Source organism: Sordaria macrospora, chromosome 1 (genome assembly GCF_033870435.1).
Source record: "Sordaria macrospora chromosome 1, complete sequence".
Lineage (NCBI taxonomy): Eukaryota > Fungi > Ascomycota > Sordariomycetes > Sordariales > Sordariaceae > Sordaria > Sordaria macrospora.
Genome location: NC_089371.1, coordinates 8,572,612 through 8,592,964, shown reverse-complemented (window position 1 = coordinate 8,592,964; position 20,353 = coordinate 8,572,612). Strand labels below are relative to the sequence as shown.

The 20,353-nt window shown below is 53.0% G+C and overlaps 6 protein-coding genes and 1 non-coding gene across 7 annotated transcripts; 3 read left to right on the top strand and 4 right to left on the bottom strand.

The window, feature by feature from the left end:
• Positions 1–47: 47 nt before the first annotated feature.
• Positions 48–2,297, bottom strand: SMAC4_00608 (uncharacterized protein; the record flags this gene model as incomplete). Its single annotated transcript, XM_003352012.2, has 2 exons — positions 48–1,400; positions 1,467–2,297. The coding sequence occupies 2 exons, from the start codon at positions 2,295–2,297 to the stop codon at positions 618–620; spliced, it is 1,614 nt and encodes a 537-aa protein (XP_003352060.1). The 3' UTR covers positions 48–617.
• Positions 2,298–4,108: 1,811 nt separating this feature from the next.
• On the bottom strand, positions 4,109–5,897 carry SMAC4_00607 (uncharacterized protein). The gene is made up of 5 exons (XM_024655672.2): positions 5,693–5,897; positions 5,438–5,461; positions 5,314–5,370; positions 5,124–5,251; positions 4,109–5,062 (listed from the first exon to the last, which is right to left on the bottom strand). Exons 1-5 carry the CDS (start codon positions 5,728–5,730, stop codon positions 4,962–4,964), a joined length of 348 nt encoding a protein of 115 aa, XP_024511027.1. The 5' UTR covers positions 5,731–5,897; the 3' UTR covers positions 4,109–4,961.
• Positions 5,898–7,735: 1,838 nt separating this feature from the next.
• SMAC4_00606 (uncharacterized protein) lies at positions 7,736–8,897 on the top strand. The gene is made up of 2 exons (XM_024655671.2): positions 7,736–8,044; positions 8,117–8,897. Exons 1-2 carry the CDS (start codon positions 7,947–7,949, stop codon positions 8,802–8,804), a joined length of 786 nt encoding a protein of 261 aa, XP_024511026.1. The 5' UTR covers positions 7,736–7,946; the 3' UTR covers positions 8,805–8,897.
• Positions 8,898–10,636: 1,739 nt separating this feature from the next.
• Positions 10,637–12,819, bottom strand: SMAC4_00605 (uncharacterized protein). Its single transcript, XM_003352009.2, has 4 exons — positions 12,584–12,819; positions 12,415–12,466; positions 11,701–12,356; positions 10,637–11,602 (listed from the first exon to the last, which is right to left on the bottom strand). The coding sequence occupies exons 1-4, from the start codon at positions 12,632–12,634 to the stop codon at positions 10,760–10,762; spliced, it is 1,602 nt and encodes a 533-aa protein (XP_003352057.1). The 5' UTR covers positions 12,635–12,819; the 3' UTR covers positions 10,637–10,759.
• A 63-nt stretch (positions 12,820–12,882) lies between these two features.
• SMAC4_00604 (uncharacterized protein) lies at positions 12,883–15,457 on the top strand. Its single transcript, XM_003352008.2, has 4 exons — positions 12,883–13,356; positions 13,421–13,512; positions 13,576–13,690; positions 13,768–15,457. Exons 1-4 carry the CDS (start codon positions 13,354–13,356, stop codon positions 14,875–14,877), a joined length of 1,320 nt encoding a protein of 439 aa, XP_003352056.1. The 5' UTR covers positions 12,883–13,353; the 3' UTR covers positions 14,878–15,457.
• Positions 15,458–15,494: 37 nt separating this feature from the next.
• SMAC4_13155 lies at positions 15,495–15,649 on the bottom strand. Its single transcript has 2 exons — positions 15,613–15,649; positions 15,495–15,530 (listed from the first exon to the last, which is right to left on the bottom strand). It is a non-coding gene; the product is annotated as a tRNA-Thr (tRNA).
• A 478-nt stretch (positions 15,650–16,127) lies between these two features.
• On the top strand, positions 16,128–20,353 carry SMAC4_00603 (uncharacterized protein; the record flags this gene model as incomplete). Its single annotated transcript, XM_066089456.1, has 3 exons — positions 16,128–16,822; positions 17,076–18,573; positions 18,655–20,353. The coding sequence occupies exons 2-3, from the start codon at positions 18,392–18,394 to the stop codon at positions 20,351–20,353; spliced, it is 1,881 nt and encodes a 626-aa protein (XP_065945904.1). The 5' UTR covers positions 16,128–16,822; positions 17,076–18,391.

Sequence of the window (20,353 nt, the reverse complement as noted above, 5' to 3'; positions counted from 1 at the left end):
GCCTCTAGCTCGTACTATCCCACCTATACAAGACAAAACCACTTAAACGACCAAACTGCCAGCTTCGGCTTACTTGCCTCTTTTACATAAACATGGTCCTAGGTAGTGCAGCGTAGTATCCCGTCGGTGCCATGTTACTAACAAGAGATAGAGAGCAAAGAGCGGGAGCATAATGAAAGGGGGAGTTGGAGTGAAGACACGGACGTAGGACGAACTCTGAATTTAACCAACGGACTTTCTCTCCTTTTAGCTACCTCACTTATACTACCACTACCACAGTAAAAGAAAACGCTTAATGCTGCCTTGTCCGGTATGCTTCCCAGTGAACGTGTATATATAATGCTGGTTGATGGATGCTGTTTTCCTCCTCCTCCTGCTTCTCCTGTTACAAACATGACAAACATGACTGACTGAGAATGCCCGAAACCAAAAAAATGACGGACGATAGATGTGTTCTCCAAGAAGCCATCTTCAACGGGGGATTCCTTCGCTAAACTGCCGTGCCGTTTTCGTGATGCGATGAACATGATGATAGGAAAGAGGAAAAGGTAGAGTGGGGTCGGTGGTAGGAAACAACAACAAAATAAGGATAGGTACCCGTCCTCTCTCCTTCTCTCTCAGTCATGAGAGATCAACGAATCCGACTCCTTAAGCCTTTCCTCTCTTATACTCCCGCCCGTTATACCAGACACCGCACTAGAGCTGCTCCCGATGACAGTCGGGGTATCCCCATCCACCGCAGGATCATATTCCTCCTCCCCTGCGGGGGTCTCTCTCACTTTAGTCTTGACACCCCCTTTAACCCCCTTACCGGTCCTACCACTCTTACCACCCTTGGTAACCTTATCCTTGGGCAACTCCCCCTCATCATCACTATCATCCCCCGAGCTGCTACCAGCATCACTCCCACTGATAACACTGTAAACGCTTCCCCTCCCGTCCCTCTCTTGGGGGTTCGCAGCCTCCGCATCCCCCCTTCCGGTCACAAGTCCCTCACTCTCCGCCCCATCCTCCGGAATCGACTCTTGCTTCTTGATATAAGAATCGATAATATAATACTGCAGCGCGTTCATTATGAGCGGGAAGATCATCATGACGAAAGCAATCTGCAGACGCTCGTTGCCCTCGGTCCAGCCGAGAGCCCAGTCGCCGATGCGAGAAATCCAGGGGAAGACCATGAAGATAATGAGAACGAAAAACTTCATCCCCAAAAGACCGATGAAGTAGATGATGGATTGCTTGAACCACCAGCCCCAGCGGGGCTTGGTGCCCGGTGGTGAGTCGAGCGGGGTGTAGTTGCCGGATTGGAGGGACTCGGGAGGTTGGCCGAGGCGGGTGTAAGTCAGGCCGCGGGAGATGAGGCGGACTAGGAGGATGAGGATTGGGATGCCGAGTGTTGTCTATTTTGTTGCCCATCGCTGTTAGTAACAACAACGGTTAGAGGAGGACACATGGGGAAAACTTACATCAATAGCCAGATTCAACAAATAAAACGAGCACGGATTAGGCGTGTACTCGTCTTCCGAACCTCCCCTCGCACTTAATATCCCGTATTCCAACGCTCTCCTCACCATCTTCGTACCCACTGCCGCGGCCACCGGATCCACCACTTTAATCTCAAACTTTCCGCTCGTCAACATCGACATGAACACGTTGGCGGCGTGCACCAACACGCTCCCAAATACTTGTTTCGACACGTCAAAGAACCAAATCTTCACTGGTCTCTGTGGTCGTTCGCGCCAGCGTTTGTAAACTAGGGAAGATATGGCCAAGCATCCGAGGGCGATTTGGACGAGGATGGCGAAGGAGCCGAGAAGGCGGCATTCGGTGTTGTTGTCTGTTTGTTGAGACATCGGAGACGCCGAGGTGGGAGAAGTTGGTTGTGGTGTTGACGTTGGTTGAGATGCGGGAGCCATCGTGATTGAAACAACGGTTCCGGCCAGGGCAGGCGGGTCGACGTCGACGACGTGAGGAAAGCTTTCGAATGGTTGTGGTTCCAAAGTGTCTTCGGCGTCGACAGTATCGTGGAGTTCGGTGCCTACTCGTGGGTCGACAAAGTAATCGGGACGGATATCCGCACCAGCAGCTGCCTCGCCACCAAGACGACGACGGAGACCGCTAACGGTTCCGATGCGCACCCGGTGATATGGCGGGATAGTAGCTACAACCGGTGGTCCGTCGACGCGGATATCAACATCTCGATGTTGTGAAAAAGACAAATGCGGTGTTGTTGCGCCGAGGGGACCGGGACCGGGCGCTAAGGGTCCTGGAGGCGGTGGTTGTTGTAGAGGAAACATTTGGATGGAGTGTAAGTCTTACACCCTTTTTGTGGAAGTGTATGTGTGTGTGCGTATGTTGGAGATAAAGTTGGTCTTGGATATTTCCGAGACAGGTTTCTCCCAACAGGGTAAGGAAGGGTCGCCTGGGAGGCGTCGTAAGAATCCAGATGTTCCAGGCAGAAGAGGGGCGGCCGGCGCTCGAACACGGTGACGTGTGGTGTGTGTCGTACAACCTGGAAAGGTCAGATGGTTCAGTTCACGCGGCTACAGTGTAGACTCGTCTCGTGGTGTCGATGATGATGATTTCGTTCAACTCTGTACAAGTGGTGGATAGAAGTGGTTGTAGGTCACGGTACTGTCGGTATCTGGTTTGGCTGATGTTGGTGTTATCGATCGGGTGCGAAGTCCGAAGACAAGAAGTGGGCTTGTCAAGTTTCAGCCGTTCGGTTGTTGAATGCAACGCTTTCCACTTGTTTGAAACGTTCGAGTTAGAGAATGGAATAGGAGAAAAGATGACGCCAAGCGCATTCAGTCGCATCCAGTCGAGGGCTCAGAATCCAGTCGAGCAAGTTGATATTTGGTTTTATCGTATTCCAAATCGCATGTGAAGTCTCTTGTGTATTTCCAAACCGGGAAAACGGGAAAGAGGTTGACAGAGAACTCAGAGGACAACAACAAATGTCGCGTATCACAGCCACTCAACAAGACAAAGGCTTGGGTTCGCTTCGACTGAATTGAGTCAACAAGCTAGAAACAACCAAACCAAGAAAACCAAGATCTCCAAGAGAACGATACTCAAGTGAGGGGCCAGCCAGCCGCCTGTTCCTGCCCTTTTACAAGTTACAGCACACAGTCCGGGGCGGAGGCGAGGATGCCCAGCAAGGTCCCGTACCGTCATAGGCCAGGGCCAGTTACATAACGGAGCCATTGTTCTGTTCTGTTAAGGTTAGCAGGCGCATCCCCGACCTATCATTGGCCGCCCGCATATCCGTTGCTCCTTAGCATTACAGTGGAGTCCCTTTTCCCTGGAACTTCAGTTGCCTGAAGCCCTAAAAGGCTCCACTGGGAAGGAAGGGTTTCAAAGATCCACCACGGGCATAACCTAATTGCACAGCGGCTCCGCTCTCCGCTAGGCACTCTATCTTGCTTCCCGACCGTCGTCTAAACACTTTAACGACATTTCGCCCATTTCAGCCTCGTGCCAGTCGCAATCCTGATATGTCTAGGCGTCGTTCGGGGTTCCAGATTCGGATGAGGCTGAGTAAGGAGTTGGGATTTGAAATGGACGAGTGTTGCATGGTTGTGGTTGTGATACGAGCACAAATGAAGGATGTGGGATGAGAGATTGACTCTGCCTCTTGGCTGATATAACTGTGGCGTGCCAAATTGTTGCCAACTCATACGGTGTTGACGGGTGAATTTCATGTTGGATGTTTATGGAGCAGTGATACCACAAAATGTTCATCGTTCAATTTGATATCACCGACACACTGTGATGCTGGCCGTGGCGAAAGCAGGTGGCTTAGATGCTCTGCTCATGCATGTACACGTAACTGCCATCCCATGTCAAATATACAGCGGCCCGCCCGCAAGGCTGAGAGCATGCCAGGCTTTAGCTACATATGTACCAGCGTCACTTAGACTCAGCCGACTAGCAGACGTCATTTTACTTTTTGGCTATGTGATATCATTGTGCCGAGAGTTGTTGGCTGTGTCGCGGAAAAAGCTATCATGGTTCAGGGACAAACGACGAACTTCGAGGTGCAGGAAATAGGTGAATTCTGACCGAGCGCCTGACCAAACAAAGGGACCACGTCGACACTCCAAAAGGCAGTGACCATTGGGTAATGACTAGTTTGCAATTATCTCGTCGCAATCTCCTCCCACGGCTTCTGACGCCATGAGGGTTCTGTGTCGCCATCAATTCAGTTGTTCCCGCATCCCAATGCCAGTTCAGTAGTTGGAAAGTCATAATGCAATCCTTCCCAAGGATAAAGACAACCGGGGGGCAAAGGAAGGCCAGCAGCAAAGCGGCCATTAAAGCATTGCGCGCGCCCAGGGGCTTTTCAGCTCAAGCCCAACGTAAAAGAGTATAAAAAGCAAAAAGTCCTTCAAAGCATCACACCTATAACCCCGTTTGATTCCTCCATGCCAACGCAACAACATTGAGAGAGCCGCGCAAAAATAACAAGTCGATCCGTGAGAAAACGAGTTTAACGATAATGTATGATGTTTCGGTAAGAGGCTTCGTGATGAGTGGAGTATGGCAAAGGCAACACAAAGCCTAGCCAAGCCAGAGCCGAATCCGGCCGCGTGTACGAGATATTGCGCGTCGTTCGTAAAACTCTTCTGTTGCCATTCGTACACTGGGGATCCGATTTACGATAACAGGGGTTTTGTCGTCTAGGCGCACTCTGGCACGGTGGGAAGCAACCGGCGCACGAAGTGAGGGATGGTGCTCCGCGCGTGGAAGGTCAACGGCGACCTGTCCTTCTTTCGGGTCGGCCCCGGCGGCGATGATCTGCTCGAAGCAGCCGGGGGTGCTGGTCTACTCGAAGCCGGTGTGTTCGGAGCCGTCGTGCTCGGCGCCGTCCTGGTCTTGGAGGAGGTAGTATTCGTAGAAGACGGGCCTCCAGACGATCGTTGTCGAATTCGGAGGCTGTCCGTAGGCCCGTCTAACTGTCAATCGATACCGTGTTGCCTCTTGATGCGTTCTAGATTCTCCTTGCGAGCATCGAGGTCCTCTTTTGTCTTGTTCAGCTTGTCGGGCTGATGGTATAGTACTGCATAACGGTCAGCGGACCCACACGACGGCGACGATGTAGGGCGAGCGACAACACATACCAACAAGGTAGCGGTTCTGAAAGTTGTAACCATTCAACTTGTCACACGCCTGCTTCGCATCCATTACGTCCTCATAGACAACGAAGGCTGTGCCCTTTGTGTTGCTCGCAATGCCCTGGCGAACTTGACTGTAGCCCGACGTGGTCAGTGGCAGGACGACATGATGATCGACAGGGACGGGATGCCATACCGGATAGGTCCGTACTTTCCGAAGAGGTCGAAGAGCTCCTCTGGAGTTACGTTGTAGCTGTCAAGACACGTTAGTCGATGACTGTCCATCACCTTTGACGACAGCGAGGCAGATGATGGCGTACCTTAGATTCTTTACGAACAAAGCTCTGTTGTATAGATGCCATGAGTTAGTCATGCTCAATGGTAGATGTCCAACGTTGATGTAGGACAGGAGGGCAATTGATGGAAGGGCCGTATATAGGGAATGTAGGGGCATGGCAAGGACCAAGTGGCTGTAGGTATAGACAAGGCGTTGTGTACAGGCCACGGGCGGGCAGGTAGGCGAGCGATAGGACGCCAGCGGGCAGCAGGGTGCGCGCGACCGCAAAGGGACTCACCGATTCACTTCAGGGCCAAGTTTGTTGGCGCGACTCATATCTCGATGACGATTTTGGTAGGGTTCGACTCGGGGAGACTAATTGTTGGTGATGGGTAGAATGTTCAAAGGGGGGCGTTTCAGACAACGAAGCTGGAGTGGTGGTGGTGGTGGTGGTGTTCAAGTGCAGAATGGAAATGGCGAAAGAGATAAGTGAGGCTGATGCGAGACTGGACGGGTTCACGCGGGAGGGATGAGGAGAAAGTTCGAGTTGGAAGCGGCCAGGCGGGTGGGGCTGCTTCTTTCTGCCTAGCTTGCCCACGTGACGCCACCCGTCAGGTTCAGTGGCTGCAATCTGGACTGTGGTTTTGACCGACTGCACTGCAATCGGATGGCAGTGGGAAAGCGTGGTCAGCTGGCACCATCGCCCGACTTGTCACTGCAGAGTGCAGTGAGTTGCGCTGCACGCACACCGAAACGAGCAATGATCAATTCCCGTCGCGAATCTTTCCAAACACAGCACGCCCAGGAACCTGGCAGCAACGGCCCACCGAGAAAGCATCTTTTATCTTTTATCCCAATACACATATCAGGCCTTAAACAATGGCCTGATAGTAACCCTATTGTCCTACTTTGTGTACGCAAACACTCTCACAGATATCGCAGAGAAGGCAACGTGGCTCATCATTATTCATTTCTGCCAATATTTGCACATCCCATTTTGGTATCCCGACAAGTCGATACCGACAATTGAATGGCACAAACTGGATATCCGTCCCGATTCCCGATCGCTTTCCGACGACGGGATTATCGGTATTAGCAGCTATCGGACTCCCGCTAAAGTGCGATAAGATAAATCGGACGGGGCCATGAAACAACGATGTGCAGTTATCCCTGGACCAGATATTCAAGTGACCAACCTCTTGCAAGGTTGTTGTGATGGACATGACTGCATCTCCATCTTCCCCCCCGCCATCATGCCTCGCCATTCTGTCACCACACACCCTACCCGCGGTTGGCAATGAAGCCCTCGGTCTAGGGTAATTACACAAGCACTGTAACCTCCGGAGTAACTCTATCGTCTTTTTGCGACTTGATCATGACCCAAAAAGGACAAGCACAAGTCAAGACCGACTGCTCAAAATAAGGTTTGTTTACTTTTTCCCCTAGCCCCTTTTTCTGTACTGGGGCGTCTTGGTATGGAGAAGGCCGGAAGCCACCCGACGAGCCCTCTGGAGTCTGTCTCTCCGCAGCAGCCACGCTCACCCTTGTCAGGGCATCGCATTCGGAATGCCGTTTGCTGGGAAACTGCTCAGTCACCCTCGATGTTGTCCACTATTGCTCAGTTACTCATATCACGAAATCGAACATCGACTGGTAACTCCGACTCGTGATGCCTGCTTTCTTCGCTCCGTCTTTCGCATTGCGACATCTCGATCATGTCTTGGACAATGACATCGCACTGGAATTCCCGACCGGAAAAGGGAGCCGTTGAAAGCGAAGTCACTCTATGTAGAAGCCAAGAGCGTCTTGGCGATCATCCTGGCTCTTAAAGAGGGCCAAGGGTGCCAAGGGGCCGCTCCTTTGACTCCGGCTGTGTTGGCGATATCGTTACTCAGCGCGCGGCGACACGCCTTTCGACCGCGCCAATCGGTCAAGAAATTGGAAACCATGGTTTGCCGTGTTGGACCCAGAAGGTCTCTGGGCATTGGATATCAGGACCGACCGAGAGCTGCCACCAGCTTATGTTCGTTCCTGCTACGTCTTCTCCGGTGAACATCTTTGTCGGAAAAACAGTGAATTCGCTGCCATATTCAAGGCCGTTGAAATTCCACTTACAACCCATGATAGCGCTAGTGTACAATTGGTGTTTCGTTTCCGTTCTGCTTAATGGAAAGACGCTGGCTTGGAGCGACGACTCCGTCCACACGGCACCAACAGTGGCCTAAACCTTGTATACTGTTTGTGTACTGTAGCGCGTTTCCACAGGTACCGCGAACCTCGACAACGCACTTGCACCGCAGGGCTGGAAACGCATCGTAGTCGCCTCCACTTTTCACAACCTCGAGCTTCGGCCTGCACCCAGCCGATTCTCTTTCTCTCCATCATTCCTTCCTTTCTGGCTGAACTCGACACGGCAATCTGTTCGCTCTTGTCTGTGATCTTGAACTAAGTTGAAGTCTCGCCCTTGAATCACACACGCTCTCAGCTGCTTTGCCAACCATCACAAGAACTATTCACGTCAACAAGCCGTGTCCGAACACCGGGAGTGACCGATGCCCTCCGTCACCCACGAGAGGCTCCCCTCGGCCAAGAAGAGGAGGCGAGACGATGACGAGAACTCCTACACCACGGGTAACATCCAGATCCCATTGTATGCGGAATACACGTCAAACTACCTATCGCCACCACTCCAGTTTACTAATTTTCCGTCCCTCTGCTCCAGCTCCCACCCAGCCCTCGACACCACGCGCGGCATCCTGGCCGACAAGTCCTCGTACGCGAATCCCACCATGCTCCAGCCCTACCCGCCTACCCTGCGCAAGATAATACCCATCGCCATCAACAAGAAACAGCGCATGTCCGTCTCCGATGACGTTCACCACCGAGAAGACATCCATCACAGCATGCGAGCCAAGTCAACCTCCCCGACTTCCGCTTCCCATCATCACCACAACCACCAGAAACAACAACACGCTTTGTTGTCCAAGATCAAATGTCTAGACCGGTGTCATATCTGCTTCCGAAAACCGAGCAAGAAAGCCGACTTGGATTCGTACGCCGACTGCCAAGGATGCGGCCAGCGCACATGTTACGTATGCATGAGGCAGTGTCCTGGATGGACGTCAAGTTTCCATCACCAACGACAACATCACCAAACCGGAGAACAAGAAGCGCAAGTGGATGATATCCCTTTGGTGAGCTCGAGCCCCGAGAACTCGTTCACAATGTTGGACGCGGACGCAGAGACGGAGGTGGACTTGGATGAGAAGGAAAGCCATAGGTCAAAACCGACACCTACTGGTTGGCATGCCAACGGCCACCGAGAAACAATATGCGGCAAGTGTTGCGAGGAAAGAGGGGATAACGGGGATGTGGTGTGTTTCGGATGTTTACCTTCGTTTGGGGGGTGACACGAGACACATATCGACATCTATACAAACGGTTACAACGACTGTTAAAAACAGTTCCCGCGTCTAGATCAAGGACTATTTCAACATGATTACGGCTCGACCACGGAGACGGCGGACGGTATTATTTCTGAGGTACCGCTGTCAAATCGTTGGGCCTCGGCAATAAAGGAAGGAAATGGTATTGTTTGGAGGGATAAGAGAGCGATGAAACCTACCATCCCATGGCTGTTTCGAAATGATCTCTTTCACTACCAGGATTATTGTAAGATGAAGGAAGGACTCTTGGAGGACATCTTTCCCGGTCAGGCTCCACTGACACAGGAGCCGGAAACCGGAAGCTATATAACGCTTATACCCCTTTATGCCAACGGACGACGATCGTTTGCTAGGAGCGCTATCAACCACGGCATTGCTTGTACGGAAGGAAGGGCACAAAGAAGTGTGGAGGTTTGCATGGAGGAAGCCGAATGCTGACCAAAGCATGGACGGCCACTGACAGAGAAGTGGTCACAATGCTTGCGGTCCGTAACGTTTCCTCACCACCACAAGAAGGCCTGCCTGAAATACGCGTTTGCCCCTTAGGAGCTACGGTCTTTTATGTTAACGAAAGACTTACTACCTGATCCGGTATACTTAATCACGACCAGCTGAAGACAGGACAACCGATGGGCAAACGAGTTGCAGGTTGGATCTACCTACGGTGGTAAATGAAGGAGGAGCTTCGGGAATCTCAGGTACTGGAAGTACAAGAACATGCATACTTAGGCATCCAGTGGTGCTTACTAGCTGTCACCCTGATGGAACAGTCTCCTTTACAGGGAAGGGGAAACTGACTGGTTGGGGAAGCTCACGTATGGATTCAACCCAAAGACCTTACCAGCCCAGGACAGGGCCTAGGGCCAGTTAGGTTGAGGACCATGGTGGAAGAAGGGTCAACTGATATATGAGCGTTGGACGAAAGACACGTACACTAGTATGCATGGTACGGCGTTGAAGGAACTTGATGGCATACATACATACGGGTCTGTCTGTATAGGAAGATTGATGGTCCATGGATGTTCGAGCCTGGAAACACGATGAGGAAGGCGGTAGCATAGGAGTAAATTAGCCATTGCGAAAAGTACACAAATGAAAACGCAGAGGCATTCCCTGAAGATTTAGATGCACTATGAACAACTGAACCAGGCAGAATACACATATTATAATAGTGTCCTTCATCTAGATTTCAGCCGCTCTTCTAATCCCTCTTCACTCTTCTCTTCTAACCTCTATTCACTTCTCTTCCTCCTCACTTCCCCTTGACTCTCTCACTCCCACTTTTTATGCACACCTCCACTGTTCACTTCATTTTAACTAGGTTATCTCTCCTCTCTCTCTATACTGTTGACTTAGCTAGCCTAGTAGGTACTGTGTAAGAAGTTCGTATGTAAGTAGACAATGCAGGGAAAGCTTTGAATTTAACAACCTTGGGTACTGACTTCCAATAACCAGTAGGAGACCGACTAGACCTACTCACATCGTTAGGTCTAGACTTGTATTTATTATATCTCTCAGCTCTTAGCTATCTTAGGTGATAGTGAGGGTTATACATAGACAGTACTACTACTACCGAATACTACGACTGTGAACTGTCCGCGAGCCATACACATATCGTGTGAACTTGGTTGATGAATGAAGGTGAAAATAGAGATCTGTAAGGGGTATGTAGGTGAGTTTCTGATAGTAAGTAGTTGTTGGCATGATATGAGCTCCAAGACCAACCGAGCCCCTTATTCTCAGACATGGTATGGTACCTCATTATAGGGTCAGATCACCAGTCACGCCTCACGAAGTGCTGCAACAAACTGTTCATCCAGAACCATTAATTACAATATGTACATGTTACACATACAGTATTTCTATATCATCTTTCATTTCGTTTCTTTTTATCTTCCCATACCCTTAGTAGTGAACATCTACCTGCTAAGAGCAATATCGTCAATCCTGAGAATCATCTTCACCGTCTCGGCCGCCAGCTGGATCGCGCTCGTGCTGACCAACAGGGGCTGAAGAACGTTCTCCTTGGCGATATTCGGGTTGACACCGCCGCTCTTGATGCTGACGCCGGCATTCTTCTCGCCGTTCTCGTGCCTGTGGCGCAGGTCCGTCACCACCTTGATGCTGTTCAGACCGGCGTTCTCCGCCAGAGTTGTGGGGATCACCTCCATGGCGTCCGCAAACGCCTTCCAGCAGATGGCCTCGGTGCCGCTTAGGGCGCGCGCCTGCTTGGACAGCTGCGAGGCGATCTCGATCTCGGCGGCACCGCCACCGGCGATAAGCGCCTTCTTCTTGACCAGGCAGCGGACGACGCAGAGGGCGTCGTGCAGGGAGCGCTCGGCCTCGTCGAGGATGAGGCTGTTGGCGCCGCGGACGACGACAGAGACGGTCTTGCCAGCGGACTTGGTGCCGGTTACCTTGACCATGCGGGAGCCGGAGGAGTTGACTTCCTCGACCAGGTCGGCGCTGCCGAGCTTGTCCTCGGTGAAGGAGTCGATGTCGGCGATGGGCTTGCAGCCGGTCGACTTGCAAATGAACTCGACCTCATCGCGCTCAATGTCCTTGACGGCGAGGATGCCGAGGCGCTGGAGGAAGTGCAGGGACAGGTCGTTGACGGCGTCGCGGAGGATGGATTTCTGGATGAAGAGAACGTTACACTTGGCTTTCTTGATCTTCTTGACCATGTTGAGGAGGTAGGTGCGCTCTTCCTTGACGATCTTGTCCATCTGGCGGTAGTCGTTTACGGAGATGGTGTTTTCCATCTGTAAAAAAGGTTGTTAGTAATGTGACGGATAGGAGTATAGGTTCAGATGGTAACGAAGCCAAGGAAGGTATGTAGTAGTTGAAAAGGTATACGCACATCGGGCTTGGGAGGGCTGAGCTGGAACTGAATGAGACCGATCCTGGCCTTCTCCATCCTGACGGGGCCACCAGCGCTCTTGATGACAGGCTGTGTAAGGACGAGACCATCAACCAGCTCGGAATCCTCAATCGTACCGCCGACCTTCTTGACTATGCGAATGTTCTTGAGGTCGACGTTCTCGGCAGTCTTGAGATCTATCGTCTTGGTGACGGCGTTGACGGCCATGGGGCCGAGGAGGTTCGAGTATTGTGACACGATCTTGGAGGAGAGCGAAGTGTTGGCGGCCTGGAGGAGGGAGGAGGTATCTGTGAGGGCGATGGGTTGCGACATGTCGTGGAGGACGTCTACCGCAGCGGCGGCGGCTCTTTGGAAGGACTCGGAGATGACTGAGGGGTGGATGCCCTTGCCTAGCAGCCTGTCGGCGGCACCAAGCAAGCTACCGCAAAGGACGACGACGGAGGTTGTGCCATCACCGGCCTCAACATCTTGGGCGTGCGACAGCTGGACGAGCATCTTGGCTGTAGGGTGCATGACCGACATGCTTTTCAACATTGTGCTGCCGTCGTTGGTGATGATGGTCTCCCCCTTTCCACTCCTGATCATCTTGTCCATACCCCGCGGTCCCAGCGACGTCCTGACGGCATCGGCGACGGCTGGTGGGATGTCCGTGTTAGCGCCACTAACAACATTACTTGTAAAATGTAGGCATACCTCTGGCGGCGACAATGTTGGACGAACGAACGGCGATGGGCTTCTCCTTGTCCTGTTCACGTCGTGGGGTATCAGCAACTCTGGGCTTGTCACAGCTTCATCTCTCCTGGCTGGAGCTTTCGCACCGACTCCTATCGAGGGGTCAGGTTCCAAAAAGCGGGACACGCACCCTGAAAGTCGCATTGCTCGTCGTGTGAGTAGCTACCGGTGCGGTCGCCATGGTTGCAAGCTGTGATCTGGTACTTGGGATTATGGGAGATAGGAGAGGTCGGATGGGTTCAGAAACTGCCGGAAATTATCGACTTTGACAGTTTGGAATCGGCTTGCGCTTGGGTGTTGTGTTGTTAGGCAGAGCTCTCCTCTTCTCCTTCTTTGCTGGTCTGGAATCAATGGGCCAAAAACACACACCGTCCGTACCAATGTTTCCACTGCGGGACCGTAAAGCGCTGGCGCGGGCGCAAAGGTGGGCTGGCAGGTGGTAATTTTTTGTCGGCTGCTGCTGAGCGGTGGGCGGTGGAAAAGGTACCTGTGTACCTGCGGCGCTGTAACCTACACGGTCTAACCGCATTGAGTTAGGTACTGTGCATGTGGCACCCACCCGTAGCTCCCTCGCCCGCAAGGCAGCGCATGGATTACGGCAACAGTTGAGCTTCGACCCTCTGTCACTGCAGTGGCAGTCGTAGCCTCCATCCAACCTTACTGGACCTTGACGAACCATCTCCATCACTGGGCCTTCAAGCACTGAACACCATCAAACCACCAACCCGACACACCACATCAAACCCGCGTCGAGATCTCTACCCACGAACGATCCGACACCACACAAACAAACGCTCGACGGGCGCCATCGCGACTTTATTTATCGACCCCCGACCCTTCGATTATCCACCCTTCCTCGCCTTAGTCCAACGGGAAGCGTCATTCCCACCCGTCGTCATCATGGTATGCTTGCAGTCGCCCTACCAGAAGCTGTCGCCACTTTATACACATCTGACACCTGGAGTAGCCTTCTGCCACAGGCCAAAACTGGGAGAAGTACAGGAAAACATTTGCCGACGATGAAGTCGAGGAGAAGAAGATCACTCCCCTCTCAGACGAGTATGTTGCCGTCCAAAAACAGCCCGCCACCACAACGAACGAAGTCATCTAACCCCCGTCAAGGGATATCCAGGTCCTCAAGACATACGGCGCCGCTCCCTACGGTGCTGCCATCAAAAAGCTAGAACAGCAAATAAAGGAGAAGCAGCAGAGTGTGGACGAGAAGATTGGCGTCAAGGTATGCTAGTCATTTCCTTGCCTAGCCTACAAACCGCGAAGCGCATCCAACTGACCCGGGGTACTTTCGGTCTACAGGAATCAGATACCGGCCTTGCGCCCCCTCATCTCTGGGATGTGGCAGCCGACCGTCAACGTATGTCAGAGGAGCAGCCGCTTCAGGTAGCGCGATGCACCAAGATCATCCCCGACGAGAAGGACGAGTCTAAGAGCAAGTACGTCATCAACGTTAAGCAGATCGCCAAGTTTGTTGTCCAGCTTGGAGAGCGAGTCAGCCCGACAGATATCGAGGAAGGAATGCGCGTTGGCGTCGACAGAAACAAGTATCAGATTCTTCTTCCGCTGCCGCCCAAGATCGATGCGAGCGTTACCATGATGACGGTCGAGGAGAAGCCTGACGTCACATACGGCGATGTCGGTGGTTGCAAGGAGCAGGTCGAGAAGCTACGCGAAGTCGTCGAGATGCCCCTCTTGTCGCCAGAGAGGTTCGTTACCCTCGGTATCGACCCCCCGAAGGGCGCCTTGCTATACGGTCCTCCCGGTACCGGTAAGACGCTTTGCGCTCGTGCCGTCGCCAACAGGACAGACGCCACTTTTATCCGTGTCATTGGTTCCGAGCTGGTTCAGAAGTACGTCGGTGAGGGTGCCCGTATGGTCCGCGAGCTTTTCGAGATGGCCCGCACCAAGAAGGCCTGCATCATCTTCTTCGACGAAATCGATGCTATTGGTGGAGCCCGTTTCGACGACGGAGCGGGTGGTGACAACGAAGTACAGCGTACCATGTTGGAGCTTATTACGCAGCTGGATGGTTTTGATGCCCGTGGCAACATCAAGGTTATGTTCGCTACTAACCGTCCTTCCACGTTGGATCCCGCCCTGATGCGTCCCGGACGTATCGACCGCAAGATCGAGTTCTCTCTTCCCGATCTCGAGGGCCGTGCCAACATTCTCCGTATCCATGCCAAGAGCATGTCGGTCGAGCGCGATATCCGATGGGAGCTCATTTCTCGCCTGTGCCCGAACGCGACGGGTGCTGAGTTGCGCAGTGTTTGCACGGAGGCGGGCATGTTCGCTATTCGTGCGCGCAGGAAGGTAGCGTCGGAGAAGGATTTCTTGAGTGCGGTGGACAAGGTCATCAAGGGCAATCTCAAGTTCAACTCTACTGCGGCCTATGCCCAGTACAACTAAGCGCATCAAGCGAATAGCAGAATGGGGAGTTTTGGTTTCGTTGTGTTGGAACCGGGAGGCTAGATGTGTGTAATAGAGCATGAATCAAGAAGCGGCTCAGAGATAGGACTCATAGCTGGGAGAGGAGAGTTGGGGCTTCCAGATCCCGCCCACTCACCCAGTAAACGCCAGGCATTAGGCTCTCCATACAAGCGAAATGAACATACGAATGAATTTCAAGCTTACTTCTGACAGGCATTTGATTCCGAAGTGATTGAAGACAAATATGACGGTAAACACCCATCGCAAACATCGTGAGAGTGTCGAGAGATGACAAACAGTTGTTGCAACTCCTCCGCCATGGACATGGAGATGGGGAGCACGAAGCTACAGCCGGGATACCCTTGGCAGTAACACCATCCAAGCGAAGCGATAAGACAAAAAGGCGGGTTACGTCGAACGATAAGGAGCGGGAGCTGTCGGTCCACTCCAGAGGAGGAGCTCAATCGTGTGTGTGCGTGCCGCTATCTCGATACGAGTGAGTCTTGGGTTGTTGGGATGCATAACGACGATGGAAAAAGAAAGAGATGGAATCAGCGCGAAAAAAGGGGGAAAAAGTAGCAAAAAAATTAGACCTGTGGTCGCGCTGGGGGTCGAACCCAGGACCTATGCATAACTTCCAATAACTTGGAGGTATCTAATTGCGTGTGTTAGTATGCGACAAACACTTTGGTGACAAACGGGGTCGAGGTAACTCACAAGAGCATCGCGGTAACCACTCCGCTACGTGACCATTTTCTGGTTCTTGTTTGGTTGACTACCTGCTTCCAACCGAGGGCTTATATGGTCAGGTGAATGGTTGGAATGATTTGAGGGGAAGCTGCAGATAAGCAGGCCTGGCTGCTGGGCAGGTTGGGCTTAGAGAACCCTAACCCCTCCTGTCTTCTTTCTCGACCAGAGCTCCAGAGCTGTTTCGGGCCTGACCGTCAATGACGCATCACCTGATGATTCAGTTGCCCGTTCACCCACCCAATTCATCATCTCTCTGGCGGTTTTGCCGAATCCCTGCAACCTGAACCGATATCACGACCCAACGTGGAAACATGGAGGACTTCTTCCACAGAATCAACATCACCCTAATCTTGGCTTACTTGTACACTGCCTTCATCTCGTGCCTCATCAGTATCACAAGATGGCATTCCACAAGTCCATCTATACCTCGGCCGCGCGCGTCAGTCACACGCAACGCACAACACCACTGCCCTGCCCCCCCTCCCCCCCTGCATTGAGAAGCGGACGATGTCCTCCAAGAAGGACCATCGCAATCTTGCACCCCGCTTGTTGAGCACCCTCCTGACCTGATCAACCCGCGCTGCCCCCTCAGCATCTCCCAGTTCTCAACTTTCGCACTATCGCAAGTTCCCCCATCTGGAAGGCCCTTGCCAGACATGTCAGGCAAGGCTCATCAATGCTAGGATAAGCCGTTAGACGGAACCTTTGGGAGCGAGAAGCGGCCAAAGTTCCGACAGGCCTCCCACTCCAACACCCGTCCGCGGATGCAGATAGCGTGGATGAAGTCCACTTTCTAGCTTCGACTCTACTCTCTCTTCTCCGGCCGTGCGTTTCGAGTTGGAGGGGCCGAAGGCGGACCCAAAGATGACGGCGGCGGCGGCGTTGCCCGTGGCCGCCCGTGAGCTCTGACTGACCCTACTGCCACGAGACTATGTCGTGGGCGACGTGTTTATCTGGTCTCTGATTCTAGCAGACACGCACGAATCAGCCCGCATGTGTACGCTAGTTCTTGTGGTTTGCGAGGCTCGGTGCTATGATCCTGTGCTGGTGAACTGACTGATACTTACAGCGGTATTTGCCTCCAAGGCGAGGCCAAGAGATGGGCAGAAGGCTGTGTACAAAGCGAACCATCTTCGCCCTCCGCAGTCCTTTTTCTTGCGATTTACTTATTTCGGTAAGTAGCGAGCATTTGCTAGCGATTGTGACTTTCAACTCTTGGAGCCTTGGGAGTTTCTTATGGCATGCATGCTACCTCGGATTGTACATCTACATTCCTTGTAGAAACACCAACACCAACAGCATAGCACAGCGCAGGACATCACATCCAAGAGCATATCGATATTGACATCTCCGGTTACCGGCATCAATTTACCAAATTTGTTCAGTACCACGGTTTTATCTTATCCTAACTGATCGCGCAAATCAAGGCGCATTAGCTTGGTGTTTCACCAATCCACGAGCGACCCAAAAAGTATTGAAGAGGAACACTCAAGAGAACCCTGGTGAGTAAATCCCACCCAAGAACAGTCCACTGCCCCGTCCTTGTTCCCCGTGGTCCCTCTTGTCACCACTATCACCCCTGGCCTGGCGTTGGCCCCGTTCCTAAGTGTACACTAGGTAGCCCATCAAAGCCCGTCCGTACCTTGCAGCAGAACCGGGGTTGTGGAAGAGGAACAGGAACGAAGCGGGTCATTCGAAGGCGCACTAGTTCTAGGTACCGCACCATTCACCCGCGTTTTTGGTTCTCTGGTGTGTGCCTTTTTACCCCTTCCCACACAAATCCATCTTTTTCCCCGAGGGCGTCTTTTTCGCCTTCCCTTCCGAGCCTTCGTTAGCAGGTTCCGCGGTCCGGGTCAGGTTCGCTTCTTTGCCTCTTGAGGGATAACGTACCAATACCCCCTTTTCGCGTCAAAGTGGTCTTGGTACTCGTTTCTCCTCGTCCTCTCCCTTCACAACCTCTGTCATTCACTCATTACTACCGTTACTGCGCCGCGTCTCTCAGTCTGCCCTGGTTTCAACGTTAATCTGAGACGACCAGTCAGTGCGACATCCTTCCCGACCTGTGCGACCGTCTTGCCCAACCTGGACGACACGGCTAGAACGGCGGCCACCGAAGAGGGTTCACTCTGATACTGTACTTTGTTCATCCTTCAAGTCGCCTTGCTCAATTGCAGTCGGGTTTTGATTCAGGTTGTTGGATTTGGGATCGCTCATCCATCCATCTACCCGCTTCGCCGCTCGCGCTTAACGACAGACGACCGACCGTCCGACGACTTCTCCCTTCGACTTCGACTTCGCCATCTTTGATCGATCGATCGAACCACGCATTCACACAGTATCACAGTATCGGTATACTGCAGACGACACATTCTTTTTGCAATACCCATTATTCTGCACGCAAGCGCTCTGTTGATTTCTTTCAGCATAGCCTACCGGTCACAATCCTTTTCTTGTTCGGATTTACCGTCCTCAAAACGATTCATCGAGCTTCAAGATACTCATCGCGCCGGTCTTCGCAACTAGAAACAAGAACATCGATCGCACATTACATCACGAGCTTGGGCGGCTATTAGAAAAGAACACGGAAACAATGAGAGATTAGCAGCGATTGCAATAGAGTTATTTTTATCGATACCCGAAAAATACAGATTGGACAGGTCGTCGATCACTCCGGCCTGTCCAAGTTCCGCACCCACCAGCGGACGAAAGATCGCTTTAGAGGAATACAAAAAGAACCGACAAGATGCCTACGATAGACGTGGCAATGAGGAGGAGTGTCCAAGGGGGAATCGTGGATGGATTTGTGAACTTGGTGGTGCGCAGCGTACAACCGGCGCTCCGACAAAGAGATGTCGTCCAAGATCTCAACGATGCTAAGACGGCGTTTTCAAGTTGGGACAACTGTATGCAAGTTGATTACTGCAAGTACGTGTGCAACTGAACCTACCTCCCGGGCAAAAGAAATGCCGGCGCCGGGATTGACACGGGCTAACCCTTTTCTCACAGATGGAGCGCCATCGGGCTCATGATCTTTGCGGGAGTCGTCATCTTCTCGATATGTTGGTGCATAGGTCGCTGCCTCTGTTGTGGTCTCTCCTGCTGTTGCGAGTGCTTCCGATGCCTCGCATGCTGTGGCAACTGCTGCGGCTGCTGTGATCCTCCCGGATCTCGCAAACACAAGTACCTCGATGCGCCTTTCGTTCCGCCCGATCAGGGCTACAAGGCTCCAGAGCCTATGGACCACGGCTTTGGTAGCCGCCCGGCGCCGGCGCCATCATACTTCGAACCTTCGCAAAACACCAACACCAACAGCAAGGCATCCGAACCTCAGTATGCTGTGTTTGAGGTCAACAAGAAGAGACAGACAATGGGTGATTCGCTGCCTGCTATGCCGGAGTGGGAAGGGGCTGGAAGCAAGAAGGTGATGGTGGAAGAGGAAGCTGTGGAGCTGGATCAGTTGAAGAAGCCGGAGGAGACGGCTGCCCAGAGTGCCGGCGCTGGTACCGGGGCTGCGGTCATGTCGGGCGCGGCGGCTGCTATTCCGGCAGCAGGACCTGGAAGAGGAACGACACCACGGCCTAGTCCACCTCCAGGGGGCCAGCAGAGTCCCTATGGTGCTCCGGCTGGTAACAACGGCTTTTATGGAAACAATGGTGGTTATGGCCAAAATGCTCAAGGGTATAACCAGGTGCCTCTGGCTTCTCCCTACGGCCAATCTTCGTCCCCGTCACCATATGGAATGGCTGCTTCCGCCATGGGCCCGGCAGCCGTAGGAAACGCAGGGTACAACGCCCCTGGCGGTGGTTATGGCAACCAACAACAAGATGCCTACGGCCGGTACGGCGAGCCCACGAGAAACAACACCTACGATTCGGCACGAAACAACACGTACGATTCCTACGGCGCCAGCAGCGTCAATGGTCCCACCTCACCTTACGACACCTCACCCTACGACAACTACGACACCGGTAACCAAGGCGGCTACGGCAACTCCCAACAACAACCTTACGGCGGCCTGGCCGCGGGTGGCGTAGCTGCAGGAATGGGCATGGCAGCCGGAAGCATGGGAGGACCTAACCGCGTCCGCTCCCCGCCCGCAGCAATGAACACAACATCCTACCCTCAAAACCCCATGACCCGCCGCTCTCCCGGCCCAGAGCAACAACTCGGCGGTCTCGGGTACGGGGGAGGATCCAGCGGCAATGGTAACCAAGCCTACGAAATGGCAGGTGATGACTCCTTCCTCGGAGGACCTAGACATCACAGTCCTGCTCCTCAATCAACGGGAGTCACAGGCGGGTACGATAGTTTCTCAAACCAGGGATCATACTCCCAGGGCAGCCAGAGCCAGAGACAAAATACCTTTGGCGGTAACAACGCTTATGGTGGAGGAGCAGCAGCTGGTTACGGTGATATAATGCGCTCTACCCCCTCTCCAGCACCGACGGGCCCGTTGCCTAAGCCGCCCGTGAGAAACAATACGATGGGTATGGGTATGGGTACCATGAACGGTGGCGGCGGCGGTAGTGGTGGTGATGGAGGTGGTGGGTTTGATTTTGGTACTGGAGGATATTCTCGGCCAGAACCACAAGGTCAGGATGATGGAGCGGCCGGTTACCCGGGATACAAGCCCTACTCGCCGGTGGCTGGAGGACCCGGAGGGCCGGGGGGAGGAGCGGCTGGTGGGGGATATAGGGGGTGGTAG

Excerpts from the sequence above, each read along its gene's own strand:
- SMAC4_00605 (XM_003352009.2), bottom strand. The coding sequence starts at position 12,634 with ATGGCGACCGCACCGGTAGCTACTCACACGACGAGCAATGCGACTTTC. Across the intron at positions 12,467-12,583 it reads CGAGCAATGCGACTTTCAGG|GACAAGGAGAAGCCCATCGC; the intron begins GTGCGTGTCCCG and ends CGACGTGAACAG. Across the intron at positions 12,357-12,414 it reads CAACATTGTCGCCGCCAGAG|CCGTCGCCGATGCCGTCAGG; the intron begins GTATGCCTACAT and ends ACATCCCACCAG.
- SMAC4_00606 (XM_024655671.2), top strand. The coding sequence starts at position 7,947 with ATGCCCTCCGTCACCCACGAGAGGCTCCCCTCGGCCAAGAAGAGGAGG. Across the intron at positions 8,045-8,116 it reads GGTAACATCCAGATCCCATT|CTCCCACCCAGCCCTCGACA; the intron begins GTATGCGGAATA and ends CCTCTGCTCCAG.
- SMAC4_00604 (XM_003352008.2), top strand. Across the intron at positions 13,513-13,575 it reads ATCACTCCCCTCTCAGACGA|GGATATCCAGGTCCTCAAGA; the intron begins GTATGTTGCCGT and ends ACCCCCGTCAAG. Across the intron at positions 13,691-13,767 it reads ACGAGAAGATTGGCGTCAAG|GAATCAGATACCGGCCTTGC; the intron begins GTATGCTAGTCA and ends TTCGGTCTACAG.
- SMAC4_00607 (XM_024655672.2), bottom strand. The coding sequence starts at position 5,730 with ATGAGTCGCGCCAACAAACTTGGCCCTGAAGTGAATCG. Across the intron at positions 5,371-5,437 it reads TTGTTCGTAAAGAATCTAAG|CTACAACGTAACTCCAGAGG; the intron begins GTACGCCATCAT and ends GTGTCTTGACAG. Across the intron at positions 5,063-5,123 it reads TCAGAACCGCTACCTTGTTG|TACTATACCATCAGCCCGAC; the intron begins GTATGTGTTGTC and ends ACCGTTATGCAG.